The 16,584-nt window shown below is 37.5% G+C and overlaps 1 protein-coding gene across 9 annotated transcripts in view; it reads right to left on the minus strand.

Annotated features, from left to right (window-relative positions):
• The window catches only part of SEMA5A (semaphorin 5A), a 395,174-nt gene that overhangs the window by 107,200 nt on the left and 271,390 nt on the right, over positions 1-16,584 (minus strand). For all 9 annotated transcript variants that reach the window (XM_071553669.1, XM_071553674.1, XM_071553672.1 and 6 more), the window contains 2 exons: positions 13,964-14,099; positions 9,102-9,306 (listed from right to left, as the gene is read on the minus strand). In XM_071553669.1, the coding sequence (XP_071409770.1) occupies positions 9,102-9,306; positions 13,964-14,099 (341 nt within the window). The remainder of the gene's footprint in view (positions 1-9,101; positions 9,307-13,963; positions 14,100-16,584) is intronic.

Consider the following 16,584-nt stretch of genomic DNA (forward strand, 5'->3'; position numbering starts at 1 on the left):
ATGCACAGGTAGAGAAAACTTCTTAGATAATAACTCATAACAAACCTTGCCTGATTTCTTAACTGAGTCACATGTGATTATTTTCATTTGAAGTGTCAGAAAGACAACTGCCTGCTCTAGGGATCCAGAAGCATCACAAACTTGGCTGATGAAAATGTTTCAGGGACTATTCTCTGCTCAAACCCTTTTGCAGACTGCACAGTACATGCTGCTATGCCTCAGTCCCTAAATGAGCCCAATCCAGTACTTATGTCCAGTACAATTCCAGTGTGACAGGAATGGAACTTTGGCAGCAACTGCAGCATAAAACACAGCTTTTTTTCAGAAATACAGAAGGAAAGGATGATGATGATTTTTTTTTCCCTAATCAGAGTAAGAAAGTAAATGTACCAGAAACAGAAATAAAGTTGGGATTAGAGAAATGAATCTCAAACCTTTCACCAGGAGATGTTCATCTCACTACTCTCTCTAGTCCATTGAAGTAGCCATAGTATGTAGCCATATTATACAGCCATACATACAATACAATACATACAATCATATTGCATTACATTCTTTATATAATAGTCTAGGAGTTAGGACATCTGGCAATAAGCAGAAAATCTCACAGAGCTTGTTAGTTAAAAATTGCCTCATATTTTGTAAGCAAACGATCTAACCACAATTCTGTTTTTGGTCATGCCTATTCCTCCTAAAGGGATGCACTTCTAGAATCAGATTTTCAAGATTCATGGGATAAGAGAGAAAAATAAAATTAAATAATAATCAGAGGAATGAATCTGTAGACAAGTGACTCTCCTCCAGAATTATGACTCTCAGCTTCTGACTTGATTACAGTAAAATGCACATGGAACATAATCCATCTTTTTGTGATTTTGCCTGCAGGTTACAGGCCTCTTCACACAAAGATCACAGTATTTGGAATAAATCATCATCACATTTTGATGACTTATAAGACACAGACCAAAGTAAATAAGAAATTTATTAAGAAATTCTTTAGCTTATTAAGATTCACCATGTCCTATGATCAGAGCTAAGTAAGCACAAGGGGAAAAAATCCCAATGATTATTAGTGTTACTGCTTGTATATGCTGTTAGAAACACCTGTATTTATTGAGGTTTAACAGAAAAAGAGATGCAGAATGAAGAAGCTCATAAACAACGAAAACAGGAGTTCAGCAGAATATCCCACTTAACAACTGCTTTACAGACAACACACACTAAATATTGCATATATCGCAGAATCATACTTATGATCATTCTTTGGGGTTTTAGGGTCAAAGGGGCATTTCACCCTGTGATTTAACTATTCCACTTTCTTCTTTGGTTGGATGGAGTTTATTGAATCACTCCTATGCATGTCCACCTTAAAAGACAGACTTTTTAGAAGTGAAAGGCCTTGCAGAATATTCTAAAGAAGATTGCAATGCTCAGCAACATGCCAAGTTACCTAATCCTTTCTGAAATATTATGATAAAGTCAAGGCCCTTCAAAGGGAAGGTTTCCTCCCCACATCTCTCAAGAAGAGTCCTGCATACTGTGTACTTGTGCAAAGGTTACACAGTTGGTTCAAAGATTAAATTTCTCCCCAGTATAAGACTAATACCAACACCGTTTTTTGAAAATAGGACCAAGCCTGTTGACTGGCTGTCAGGGCAAAACAAGAATTTCGAGTGTAGGCAGAGATGCTAACAGATCTTAGCCTTGCAGGCAGCAGAACAACACACTGAGCACCATGTAAAACACTTCTTTTATTCACAGCTTCACATTTTGTGCATTAGAATCATCTAATAACAAAAGAACATAGGGGTTATCAAGCCTAGTTTCTCTTCCAGGAAGAATAAGTGATAGTTTCAAAACACATAGAAAGGAAGAAGGAAAGGCTGTTTGGTCATTCTAAGTTTATAAAGTAGTCAAACAGGATTTTAAAGCTCAGCACCACCACGGTAAAGAAGAGCTGGTCTTTTTTAAATGGAAGATTGAGACTGTCTACAGCTCTTTTAATCTTTTTCCCTTCCTGGCCCACACATTAATCTCACTCCCATGCAAGCAGAGCCAGCTGTTCTTCAGGCAGTAGCTGCTTCTTGCAGCAATGCTGATTTCCAGTGGCAGCACAGAAGTGCACACACCGTATGTTCTTTGGACATTTATTTATAGTCTTTATCTGACAGAGCTCGGCAATTATAAAGACATAACAATAATTTGTGAACAGAAAAAAAGGGCTTCTCCTGCTTAAATCTATCCCAGGAGAAAACAGAATACCATCTACTTGCAGCAGGCAGTCCATGACCATGTTAACGAAAACACGAACAAACTATATGAGCAAATAGCAGCAACAAACTAATCAAAATCATGACCTATTTATGGGTTGATTATAATAAGAAAAAATGACTACAAATAAGTGCTGGGTAATTTGTGAACCAAATAAAGGGCTACAACTCTCACATATAAATTACTGTCAATTAATAATTTAACCAGCTCTAGTTAGAACCATCAATTTATTAAGAAACCTCTCCAACTGGATCTGGCAGAATGATTTATCTTTATATACAGTGATAAAGCCAAAGGAAATCTACTGGACATTTTAAATGCTGGGTTTGACTCTCTAGAGGCCTATAGTATCATTTATAACTATAGCCTGAAGTTTAGACATAGCTATTCTCTTTCAGTAACATTTTAAAACTGCTTTGCCCAGTACAGATGACACAACACACAAGGCAGCAACAAATCTTTGTGTTTAAATTACACAGAAAAACAGCAAAGGTCTACATTATCCTTCTTTGTCTTTAAAGATACTCAACACAGAAAATAACACAAACACTATCAGAAACACACAGTAAGCCTTAGTAAGGTTAGCATAAATCTGAGTGAACATTAGACTCTTGAAGACAAACCCACACAATCTTTTGCATCTTTTTTTTACACTTTGCAATAAAATGTTTCCTGAAATGTTTAATAAGTATTAATTCAGCTAGGGTTTTCCTTTATCAGAGGTAGGTGTCACTGCAAAAGCAGAAGAGAATAAGGGTATAATTTTATGGTTTACTGCTTTATTTTTTGAAACAAATTTTCAAGATCATCCTGTTGCCAACACACACTGTTTTTTGTCAGCAAAGTAACTGATGAGTGTCCTTGCTTCAAGCTTCTTCAAATGATGTAAGGCCAGAAGGATAACAAGTTACAGGTAAATGGTTTAAAAACCATTGGAGGGGTGCTTTACAACTCCGTAAAAGCACGCTACACCTTTCTCAAGGAAAAAACATAAGAAACAAAGCAACTGTGTTTTCTATAACAGAAATGGTTTTAAAAAGTGACAATTGTGTGCCACACAGTATATGCCTCATTATCCATCTGTACTCTGATTCCTCTGTTTCTGTTTTTGAACCAGAATGAATTAATCCATACAAATAGACCACCTACCACTTTCATGTTTGACTTCTGACTCACAACTACTTTAATCTTTGTTATTACTGCATCTATATTGTGGTTTCTAGACTAAGAGGGTGATCTTAAACTGAGATGAAAATTCTGTAGCTACTTTCTACAGAAATTATGCACAGATTGCTTCCAATAACCTCAACGCTCTTACGATAACACCATCAGACATAGCACCAAATTGGAAAAAATGTGGTCAATTCCAACATTTTTTCTCTCTGGACCATTTATGAAATGCATATAAGCATATATATTTGCTTATAAATTTCAGGTTGGTAACTTCGCATATACTCCATATATTCTGACACCATGCACACAAAACTGTGAAAGCTGCACACTTTGATCAGAAACTCTAGTCTGCCAGGAAAATGACAAAATCTCATCTGAGATTTTTTAGTAACAACACACACACAACTTTTTTTTTTTTTTTGTTAAGACCTTGGATTGTTCCCTAGCAAAAAGCATGATGTACTGATAACAAAAGCAAAATGAAAAAGATACAACTGCAAAAAAAAATCAGAGGAATCAAATCATGGAGTACTTTGCAAAGTTTATTCCCATCTAGCAAGACAAACAGGAGAAATACAAACCATTTTGACAGCATTTCCAAGTTGAGTTTCATGCAAACTTCCAAACCTCTTCATGAGGTTGGGACTAGTTTGTAGACAACCTAGAGTTTCAGGGCTTCATGAGAAAAAGGTTATATTTGTGGAGATCTACTACTTGCTTTAACCCTTCCAAAGTCAAATGTACGAAAAATCTATTTGCATTTTCCAAAAATATCTTTTACAATTTCTTTAAGAAACCTCTTCTTCAATATAATTGCTGTATGTGTTTCATTAGAAATATTTTTATTATTATTCTTTGCATTACTACCTTTGAGGTCTTAAGAGGGAGGAAAAGCACTTTCTATAACTTCTTGGAAACCTGTTGTAACATCCTCTACTGACCTTTAAGCTTCAGATAAAACCTGGCTTTATGGCATAAAAATTGTGGTTCACTTCACTGAACAATCCACTGTTCAGAGACATGCATCATAGCCAACAATAAATCTTTCTTCAGGTTTATAAGTCAGCAATACCACAATTTCATCAATGCTGTACTATAAATCCTAATAATTAAGATCCACCACTGGGCATATACCATTTCTAATCAGGATATAGAGTGGCATACTTTTTCCAGTGGAACTCAAGAATGGGGAAAGGATGGGAGTTTTTTCACCAAGTAATTTTTAAGGATGGCCTTCAAAGTTTCTTATCAGACAGTGCAAATATTACTTTTTCTAAACTCCTAAGCTCATCGTGTTTTCATAATGCCTTCAAACTAGATACTACATCCAATAATTTTCTTATTTTCAATTCCAGTAAACCAATACATTTTGCAACAATTCTCTAAATAAGGGCTACTTGCTCTTGTTGCAGCATTCTGTTTTAAAAACCTTTTGATATCAGTCAAGTTTATAACCATGGCAGACGTAGCCACTTAAATTGAAAGGAAGAAATAAAAGGGAGGAAAAAATCTGAGGTGAGGAGGAAGGGACAAAAGGAGGAGAAACAAAACTCTAACATATAACACACCATTTTGCTTGGATTTTTTTTTTAAAGAAAGAAGCCTTTCAAACTTGAAAAGTTGTCAGAATACCATTTCCCTAGATTGCTCTACTTTTCATGTATTGTTACAGATGATTTTTAGTTCAGAACATCTGTGAATGCTTTCCTTGACTTTCCTTTCTGAGCACTGAAAATTGTTCCAGGGATTTCTGCTTGCCTAAAGTCAGCAGCACAAAATGTGCAAAAATTTATATATCCCTTCATTCTGTGTTAGAAGTCACTGCAATGAAAGATTAAGACGTGTGTTCAAAGTACTGAAGTATATTTTTGTTATGAGCAGTAGCTGTTAAGTCCTGGCACATCAGGATCTCCTAGCAGAATGATGACTTGGCAAAGCTTTAAGAAATGAAGACTGCTGACACAGCAGATTACTGCATTTGTTTGCTTACCTCCAGTCTCTCCTCAAATAAGATTATATCTATTTAAGGTTTAAGGAAGTTATATTTTTACACTCCCAGCCTTATACACCTCTGAACAATTTTTTATTCTAATAACAGGGCAGATAGGTAACTAAATGTGAGGGGGTGAAGAGAGAACTTTCTCTTAACTATTGGCCATCTGTTTCAAAAAATGGGATTTTGCTTTGAGTAACAGTAACAGCAGAGCATTCATTTGTATTCAATCCAATCCATATGGCTACATTTCCACTGATTCAGCTTTGCGCATTTTAAAAGTCACTTTTTGCAGAATGTTACAAAGAAATATTTAAAGTTATGTGATGTACATCTTGCACATCAGGGGTTGGATCCATCCTGCTTTACACCACTAAGTGCAAATTACTTACTGACAGTATTTACATTAGAATTGAATGCACCTTCCTTTAGGGAGCAGAAAGTGTGATGATATGTATTATCATAGTGTTAAATAAAAATGTAATTTAGCTCAACCAATTTGTGCAGTACACTGCCATATGATGCAAACAGAGGATAACTGAAGCTGGAAGGGAAAGTCTCAATTCCAATCTTCTGCTCAAAAGACAGATAGCTATAACTTAGACTGAGTTGCTGTGTAGTCTTAAAAACCTCCAAGGATGGAGACTGCACAATCTCTATGGGAAACTGAATCTGTTGCTTGACTGTCCTAGAAGTGAAAAAGTTTTCCTTTATATCCAGTCTGAAACTCTCTGCCTGTTGTCTCTTTTCTTCCCACCACACGCCAGTGTGAAAGGCACGTCACCATTCCCCATTTAACGTTCTGTAGGTATTTCCAGGCTGTTAGCAACACCCTGCCCTCCTCAAAGCCTTTTCTCCCTTAGGATAAACAAGGTCAGTTCTCTCATCTTCTCTTCCTAGGGCATAGTGCTCCAGTCTCCAACAGATGGTGAGCCTCCACTGAATTTGCTCCATGTTATCAAGGTCCTTTAATTGAGGGAGGCCAAAGCTGGATAACAACCTCCTCCCTTGACCTACTGACTATGTTCCTATGACTATGTTAATGCAGCCCAAGACACTATTGACTGTCTTTGCAGTGATGGCATGCTCTTGGCATATGTTGAGCTTTCTGTCTACCAAAATGCACAAGTCCTTTGAGCAGAGCTGTTTCCTAGACAGTCAGTCCCCAGCCACAATCAATGCACAGAGCTGGTCTTTCCCAGATTTGGGACTTCATACTTGGACCTGTTGAATTTCGTGAGGTTCTTGTTAGCCCATCCCCTCAGCATGTCCAACTCCTCTGAATGGCACCGCTGTCCTCCATGTAACTACTGGCACCCTAGTCTGGTGTCACCTGCACACTGTGCTCTTTTGTTTCCTCCATGTCATTGATTAAAAAATGTCTAACAGGACAGTATTTGGCTCCTTATCACTTCTATACACCCCACTAAAAATACCCTCTGAGCCTGACATCCAAGCAAGTTTTATAGCTCCAGCTGTCCACCTATAGAGACCATACATCCTAATTTGGATACAAAAATGTTGTGGGAGACTGTGGCAAAAGTCTCACTGAAGTTGAGGTACTACTCTCTCCTTGTGCACAAATTCAGTCATGTCACCTCTCCTAAACATACACATGCTTTATGGTGTTGAGGTAGATGACACTGGATGTGGGAGTAAAGTTAGACACTGAAGAAATTCAAAACTCTTAAACTTGGTCTGTTTCCAATGTTACTATTTCTTTTCAAAATTAACTCTGTTAACTTTTAGTTTCTGTTGTTTACAAAAGCAGTGGTATTTTTCTCAGTAATCTTTTACCATATGCAGTTTAGGATGAAAACTCAAACTAACTGTTCCACAGCTTCTTCACAAGCAAAGTCAGGGCTCTGGAAAGCTAGGATACTTCACAATTAACAATATAATGAAACTAAATTATGGTCTGCACCCCAAAGCAGGCAAAATACTGCCTTTGTCCTCAAATCAAAATATTTTAAATAAATTACACTATGTAATCCTGTAGATCTTGGGATTTCTAAACTACCCTTATGGACTGTGTGTGTGGCATTTGTATATAAACACATATGGTAATTTCAAAATCTACCAGAAGATATTTTTTCTGAAAAGTGAATATTAACATTTCTTGGAACATGAGGCTTAGTACTTACAGTCAATTGGGAGGGAGTGGGGTAGAAGAAATGTTAACAAAATGTACTGTGATTCAGTGAAATAGATAAATAGAACTGATTATGTCAAGAAAACTTCAAGAAGAGAATGGGGATTTTATCATATGCTTTCTCATATTTGTAAAACATACACTGTCCAATTACAGGAAACACGTCAAAGTCAGCTAAGAAAAGTATCCTGATTCCATGAATGACCAAAACCAGAGGAACAAAGAAGACTAAATTGAAAGGCAAGAATACATCATAAGGAGTATAAGAGTAACACCTTTTTTAGCAGCATAGAAAGTACACAGTTTCATAAAAAGAACACAGAATTTCTCCTGTAAACAATTTATAAGTGAACCATGAAGTGTAAAGTTTTAGATCCTCAATTACTGAATCAAATGTAAAGGGAAAAACACTAAGGGAAACTGGAAATCAAAGACAATCAAATTATGAAAAAAAAGACATTATTCTATGTGCTGTCTTTTAAAAGCAAATATCCCACAGTGCAGTGGTAGTCTCTTTCTATAAAACCAATTCAGTACAGCTTTCCGTAATTCAGTTTCTGTCAAGAGATTTCTACAATACAAACATCATTTAGTACTGACATGATTTCATTTAGAATGCTATGATTTACCACCCTGCAGGCTGTTTCGACTAGAACTGGTCAAACTCAGTCATAGATTCAACCTAAAAGCCCTTCTATTACTGACTAGCTTTCAAGGAGCACAATGAGACTATTGAACATCAACAAACCTTTGTTTGGATGAGCTATTACCTAATATGCACAGGAGTAAGTATTTAGAACTATCTGAAGTTTTACACCATGAGCCTCTAAACTTGTTAGCTCAACCTAGTATTTCAGTCTCAGCTGGGGACATCCTTGTTCTGCAAAAGCAATTCTCCAACACATTTGCTAATTTTAAGAAGCTTGAAATTTTGAACCAAGAAGGCAATAGTTCTAACCAAGGCAACTTTAGGTGGAGGATTAATTTTCTTTCTCTGCTAAGCTTGCATATAAATGGGCAAATAATAAGACAGGGTGCAAAACTGCACAATGAATGTTTCTAAAATGAGACAAAAGGAAAGGCAATAAAATATGTTAGCAGAAAAGTCAGAAATAGCAATAGCAGTTGCTGTATTTGCTATTTATAAAGTTACTTTTGTATCAGAGGATCCTAAACCATCTTATCTTGGGCCATTAACTTTCCATCTTTAACTACATAAAAAGAATACAAGACAGAAACTTGGGAAGTGTCATTTGTAGAATTCCCAATACCTTCAAAGAAGAATAGGAATCTGTCACCAAAATTTGAGTTCACAATATAACATAAAATACATTGTAAACAGCTAAATTCTTCTATCCAAAAAAACATAGAAGATAGAAGGTGATTGCTGTGAAAGAGTAAAAGCTGATGTTCAAGGTGCACTACACGTATTTTGTAACTAGTTCACAGAAACATTAAAGCTCAAAGACCTCATAAACTTTTGCAACTATCACAGCAATGCAGAGTTCATACCTGTGGCAAGATAGATGATATGGAAAAGCATGTCCTTGCCCTGCACAACATCCACAACCACATGGGAAAATCGGGTGTTGTCTTCCATGAAGTACGGAATTGGAATAACTGGTTGAACGACTTCATGCATTAAGAAGAATTTTTGAGCATCTTGAAGATTTCTCTCAGTCAGGTTTGCATACAAACCCTGGTCCATGGTGCCACACTGTAAACACAGAAAACTAACATTACTATATGTGTCCACAAAACCAATGGATTTACTCTCTGATTTACAGCATGAGAAAATAAAAACCAAGAGGGTATCTTGTAGTGACAGTGTGGAATTTGACATTCTGGTCCCATTCTGGAGCTAACCAGACTGTCCCGTGACTGAGCAAGTTCAACTTTCCTGAAGCAGTACTAGAGACGCTCCCTATCTCTAAACAATATGGAAGGGCACCAGACAGACCAGCACAAGTGGACTACAGTAATATTTTGCTATGTCCTAAGTTCACAGAGCATGAAGGAGAAAAACTACCATCCAGCAAACCAAATAATTTTCTGGCTAGTTTTCTTTATAATTTTCACAGATGCAGTGCAGACATAAATTTTCAAAGGAATTTCCATGTCCTAACACAGCCAGGGTCTGATAGAATTCCCAGGTGAAAGTACCAAAAACAGTTCTATAAGCTTCTTAAGACTCTGTGTTAAGTAACAAAAATGCACAGTGCAGAGCTCTGTTAAATGTTATATATAGCAAAGACATTTTTGCTTTGAAACTGACTGAATTTTAAAACCAAAAACTGTACTCTTTCTCTACAGGAAAGCATTAACTAAATTCATGGACAAGTATCAATAAACTAATAATAAGAAGAATAAACTAAGCAAAACAAATGGCAGTTAATTTTTAGCATATTTGTGTTTAACTGAGGACACAAAAGAGAAAGCCGCTTAATGCATGTGAATATATAAACATCCACATGTTTACTCAGGCATAATTGCATCAGAGAAGCAAAGCAGTACTTCTCAACATTTATCAAATATTTGAGTGATGTGAAAGGCATACTCAAGTCATAATTTTCATTCTGTTTTACTATACAATAAATTATGCCATGAATTACAGCATGAGCAAAATAATAGTGTGCAAACCCCTACCACTTATTTTTAATTTATTGCCATGTCTTCAATCTGAAATAATGTGATCTTTCCAAATCCACAAATGTAAAAAAAAATGTCAATTAAATGATTTCATAATGAGAGATCTGATGATGAAGAAAGACAAATAAACACTGGCAGGAAACAATTACTTGCTGTGTATGTCAGACCAATGAAAAAATAAACCATGCTAGAGAAGAAATTCTCTGAATCTATCAAGCAGGAAAGATTCCAGCTGAACACTCACAATACATAGAATGGTCCTTGGTCTTGTGATAGACATTGCTCTGTCATAATAGAAAAGCAATGATCTCTGAAGAAAATCAATGTTCCTCAAAACTGGGACTCCAACAGTATTCTAATCTGGAAACTACTTAATTAATATAATCCAGCCTTGGAAATACAATGTCTGATGCAACTAACTACAGAGCAGTAGTTTTCCTTTACATCATATACCTATTTCTGTTATTACTAAGTAGGTGAATATTCTGAGATAAATCTACTTCTGGGACTATACAAACTTCTGATGACTTATCATAAGGACATTCCAAAAGAGAAGTCCTTCTTTCTGGGAAGGAATCCAGTGACTCAGTCAATGAATATATCCCATCTACATGAAGTGTACTCTAAAGCACCACCAAGTCACAAAAAATGGCTGTACCTAGCTCTAAGCATTAGACCAGCTTCTAGTATACATTACTGCCTCAGTTACAGAGCCAGAAATCTAACAGAAAGTTATTCCAGGGAATAAAAGACAGCATCTGCAAAAGAACAGAAGTCTGACATCACTAATGATATCTAGAGATCAGTTAACATCAATTCCCTTCAATATTATTTTGTAAAAGGCCACATTGCAGCTTTTAACACTATCTCTGGCCTTCAAAGCTGTTTGTTGCTCAATGAGATATGACACAACTGTTGTCACTGTTCTTGTAAACTGACTAAAGTACCAGATATAATAAAATCAGCCAGGCCATCCTAAGAAATAAATTTCTTCAACCCCTCAGTCTTGGCTGGGATTTAGAGATGAATACTAGCAGTACAGTAGAGACTTAAACTGTTTTTACACAGTCATCAGCCTGTCATCTTTGTTTGTATGTACCATACCACATGGAGTGCTCTCACAATAATTAACACGACATTAATACAAGGTTTGTAGGGAGAACTTAATAAATTGTTTTATTGAACTTGCTTGCCTAGTCAGAAAGGTGATAAGCTTTTTCCACACTAGTATTTTTAGGCATTTTTCTTCAAAAATTTAGCCTCTCTTATACACTCTTCCTATGATTAGTTTGATAATACAAATGTTTCTACAATAGGTTGTAAAGTGCTGGGTCTAAGGCACACACTCGCCTAGCTGGTTTACTTATATTTAAGACTACAGGAGTTTCACCCACATGAACCCTTGCAAAGCTTTTGAGTTCTTTGATACCTTCAGTTGCATAAAGAGGAAAGCTATGCACTCATTCTCATGCAACTTCTTTTAATTTAGTGAGAAAATAAGAATTTGGCAAAAGGGTTTTACAAGAGTAATAAACAACCAAGGAGAAGCATTACACTAAACCATCCAGCAAACACCAACCCCATACAATTTAGTGCAATACAATCCATCAGCTTTAAGTTATCCACAAGTGCAAGAAAAGGAAGGAGGGAAGGAAGGAGGCAGGGAGGGAAGGAGGGAAGGAGGGAAGGAAGGAGGGAAGGAAGGAGGGAAGGAAGGAGGGAAGGAAGGAGGGAAGGAAGGAGGGAAGGAAGGAGGGAAGGAAGGAGGGAAGGAAGGAGGGAAGGAAGGAGGGAAGGAAGGAGGGAAGGAAGGAGGGAAGGAAGGAGGGAAGGAAGGAGGGAAGGAAGGAGGGAAGGAAGGAGGGAAGGAAGGAGGGAAGGAAGGAGGGAAGGAAGGAGGGAAGGAAGGAGGGAAGGAAGGAGGGAAGGAAGGAGGGAAGGAAGGAGGGAAGGAAGGAGGGAAGGAAGGAAGGAAGGAAGGAAGGAAGGAAGGAAGGAAGGAAGGAAGGAAGGAAGGAAGGAAGGAAGGAAGGAAGGAAGGAAGGAAGGAAGGAAGGAAGGAAGGAAGGAAGGAAGGAAGGAAGGAAGGAAGGAAGGAAGGAAGGAAGGAGGGAAGGAGGGAAGGAGGGAAGGAGGGAAGGAGGGAAGGAGGGAAGGAGGGAAGGAGGGAAGGAGGGAAGGAGGGAAGGAGGGAAGGAAGGAAGGAGGGAAGGAGGGAAGGAAGGAAGGAAGGAAGGAAGGAAGGAAGGAAGGAAGGAAGGAAGGAAGGAAGGAAGGAAGGAAGGAAGGAAGGAAGGAAGGAAGGAAGGAAGGAAGGAAGGAAGGAAGGAAGGAAGGAAGGAAGGAAGGAAGGAAGGAAGGAAGGAAGGAAGGAAGGAAGGAAGGAATAGAAAGAGAGAAGAAAGAGAGAAGAAAGAGAGAAGAAAGAGAGAAGAAAGAGAGAAGAAAAATAGTTATGACCAAGAGTCACATGGTGGCAGGTCTAGAGGCTGAACCAGATGGAGGCTCTCTGCATCTCTATTTATATACCCTGGCAAATGTGGCCACTCTTCCCAGGCAGGCCAGAGACAAGATGGTTGATTCGAACCAACAATCAAACAATCCAATGAGATACAAATCCGGTCTCTCACACTGGTAAAAAGCTATATCCAAATACAGCCCTGTATTTGTATACACAAAATGAAACCTCTGAAAGATGGCTTACTTAAATGGTATCTTGTCACTTGGCTAATGTCAAACTTACTACTTAGGAAAGGTAATGTGGCTCTGGCCTGCAACTTAGAGCAAATCCAGTGACTTATTGCACAGATCAGGAAGGAATTAAAAATACCTGCAACCCCCAATAGGTGATTCTTTTTCATGGTAGCAAAGATCTTATTACTTTTACAAGATAGGCAAAAGTGTTCCAGGAGCAGCAGTAAACTTGTGAAATTGCACTGAGATTAAGGGAGGGTGAAAGGTGGATGAAGGTGAATATATTTAAGTACTTTGGTGAAAAGCTATTGTTGTTAAACACTAAATAAGGCTGCTTTGCCTTCTATTTCCCAGGCAAGAATCACACTCAGTAAAATTGTCCTAGTATGAGTGGTGACTGCAGAAGAAAACAATGAGTCTCTGCTTACCTGAAATACTCCTTTCTTTTTGTTCCTCTGAATGGCGTGCCTTGGAGTAATTGTTTTCACACTGTCAGCCAACTGCAGATTGTTACACCTTCTTAGGCTGACAAGTGAGGGGCACACCACATCAAAAATTCTTTTTATCTGTCTCTTCAGTGAGTATAGGCCACCATGCACATGAAAATATACAAAATTCTGACCACTCTTCCTTTACCTCCACCCCCACCACTTTCTTTTTTCCAGTCAAAGTTCCATTTTTTAGATTCTAATAGCACAAATACAATGTAAAATTGAAGAGCAGTTTGGCTATGTTCAGCAAGGACTCAATGCTATCTTGACAGATAACTATGGTATTTTGTTTTGACAGAAGATTGAACTTAAACCCTTTTTCTCCTATCCTTCAAAGCATATCTGCTTTTCAACCTAAATTATTTTGTGAAAGGATAAAATTAAGTATGTTGAAATACGAGGCCTTTCTAAGTACTTCTTTTTTTTATTTTATTTTTTAAGGTCTTAAGCTAGGGCAAAACTGGACTTCTTAAACATGAACCATAAAGAATTTTGAGAAAACCTCATGTAAACTGTTGTCCTTTTCCATTCTGTACATACCTGAAAATTAGGGTTAGGATTGGGATATGGAAGCCAAGCAGACCGGGAGTTTTCCTGGTATTTGAAAGGTCCATTAAAGGCCTGAGTTATGGCACTCAGATTGAAAACACAAACTGCTGAGGCTGCTATGCTGTTCCTGCAAAAGAAATATAAACATTAACCTAAGTAACAACATTAAGAAGTCAACTTGATGAAAAATAAATAAAAAAGGCAATAACTCCTCAATCCTTTACATAATTAGCTAAGCAGGTATGATTAGCCAGGAGATGTTATCTCATCATAATGATACATGATGAGATGATTTAGCACAGGCATTGCATTAAAATATTTGTTGGCCTTACTAAGTGGCTAGTGGGGGAGAGATTCCAAACTTTCTGCCTTCTTCCAAACTACAACTAGTGTTGTAGTTTGGAATGATAATGTAAATTCTCTCCCTGCCACTAACTCCCATGCCATCAGTTAACAAAAGAAGTAGTTAACTGCTTGATCATTTGGGTGGGGGGCAGACTGGGTGGCAAGGAACAGGTTTGCACTGCCTCTTTTGTTCTTGGGAACATCACACAGCTCTGGAGGGGTTTGGAGCTGCCTGTGCCAGCTGTCGGAGAGAAACCTTTTTCTCCTGCTTCTCCCTGCTTCTGTGGAGTAAGCTAGTTTCTTCTTGCTCTGCTGCTTCTCCTGGTTTTGGCATTGGGGCCCTGGTTGCCGCTCCAGTCTCCCCACCGCAGCAGCGACCCGGGAGATGGAAATCACAGCTGCTCTCTGGGACACACTGCGGCTTTCCACTTCCAGTTTTCTTTCCTTCTTCATTTGGGACAAGGGACACGGAGGGAGAGACAGAATTCATCTGAGTGCTCACCGTTCATCTGTCTCGCTGGAGAGGGACTGGGAGCTCACCCTGCAGCCAGCCAGGCTGTGACACAGACATTGCCCATAACTATAACTTTTCTCCAGGAGGAAACCTGCTGGTTTGGGTGTTGTTCTCTTTTTTTTTTCCTTGTGGTGTTGGGGAAGCAGTTTGCTCTGGTCTGTTTACAGTTATATCTATACATATATATATAAATATACATATATATCAGCTAAGAACAGTTATCTTTCTTATATCCATTTTCTGATTAAAGTTCCTTTTCTTAAATTTAATAAAGAGTGACATGATTATTGTGGAGGAATCCCCTCCTCTGTTTGTGGGTAAACATTTTGGTTTTTGCCCTCAAACTAAGACAACTAGGGACACTTCGCTTCTCATTACAAAGTTCAGGATGGTATTACTCTTAGGGGTCATTAATGTTTTGTCTGTGCAACAGACATGAACAGATAAGGATTTTCAACGTATGGTATGTCTATGGAATCCCAGACATCTTCACAAAAAATCTGTCTTCCCAGAGATGCTGTACAGCAATAAGAATGTAAGTTCTAGAAACCCATCAAGAGAAAACAACTGCATATAAGATATCTTGTTAAATGAATAAACATAAATAAATGGCAGCCAGACAAAACCTGCAATTTACTGTGTTTGCCTTGAAAATGTCATATACACGGCAGTTAAGTAAATCCACATAGTGTAAAGAATATAAGCCAATGACTACGAAACCTCGTAATATGAGAACCTGCATTGTTCTTTTCTGCATTTTGAGATAAATGAACAGATAATAAAGGTGACAGTTGCACAGATTTCCATTGCAGGTAAAACTGTTGACAAATGATTCATACAATATTAATTTCTTTTTTTTTTTCTTTTTTAAACTTCACCTGTAATTTACACAAGGCTTAAGAAGGCATACCATAGAAACTCAAAAATAATGGGAAAAAAACTCCAAGCAAATAACATCTGGAGAATCAAATCTACCAAAAATTGAAAAAGAGTTAGGTTATGGATTAAATACCAGGGAAAAAGAGCAATTTTCTTTCTTATGCTTGTCTCTTATTTCAAAGAAACCCCAAAACTTGAAGTTTCATGCTAACAATTTCTGCAGAATCAATTATCATTGAATTTGACAATTTCTTACCTATATAAACTATCACTAAATGCAGCTCACTAATATTGTTAATCATATCAATGTCTTCTTGAATGTCTTGAAGTCCTTAAAGGACATTAGACTCATGCTTACAGATTATTCAGATAGTCTGAAAGAAACAAAATCAGCTTTATTATGAAGCAGTAGCTATTGTGGTTTTAACAATCAACCACGTATAAAAGCTGCAGGTTTGTCTATTACTCAGACTGTACTGAGAAAAATGTTTCATTTTTTTCCCTCCACAAGTATATTCAAGAATATTTAAAAAAAGTGTTAGGATACAATAAGGTTGTTGCAATTCTAAAGACACTGAGATTGAAGAATGCTGAATGTGGTTAAGTAATATCTGATGCTGTTACACCAATAGAAAGGAATATGCTGTTCCCCATCATGAGAAAACCTGCTGTTTCTCCACCACCAGCTGCAGTGCTGAAAGGTGGATCAGATGGGTTCTGCAGATTATCTGTGAACAGAGAGTCAACATGGGGAAGTAACCCTAACACTGCAACATTTCAACAATGTCCAAAAATTTAGTTAAAACAGCTGATGGTAGGAACAAATATAATTTAAATGGACCTATCAAACCCCCCTCTCAAACAGTTGTATTTA

Source organism: Pithys albifrons, chromosome 4 (assembly GCF_047495875.1).
Source record: "Pithys albifrons albifrons isolate INPA30051 chromosome 4, PitAlb_v1, whole genome shotgun sequence".
NCBI lineage: Eukaryota > Metazoa > Chordata > Aves > Passeriformes > Thamnophilidae > Pithys > Pithys albifrons.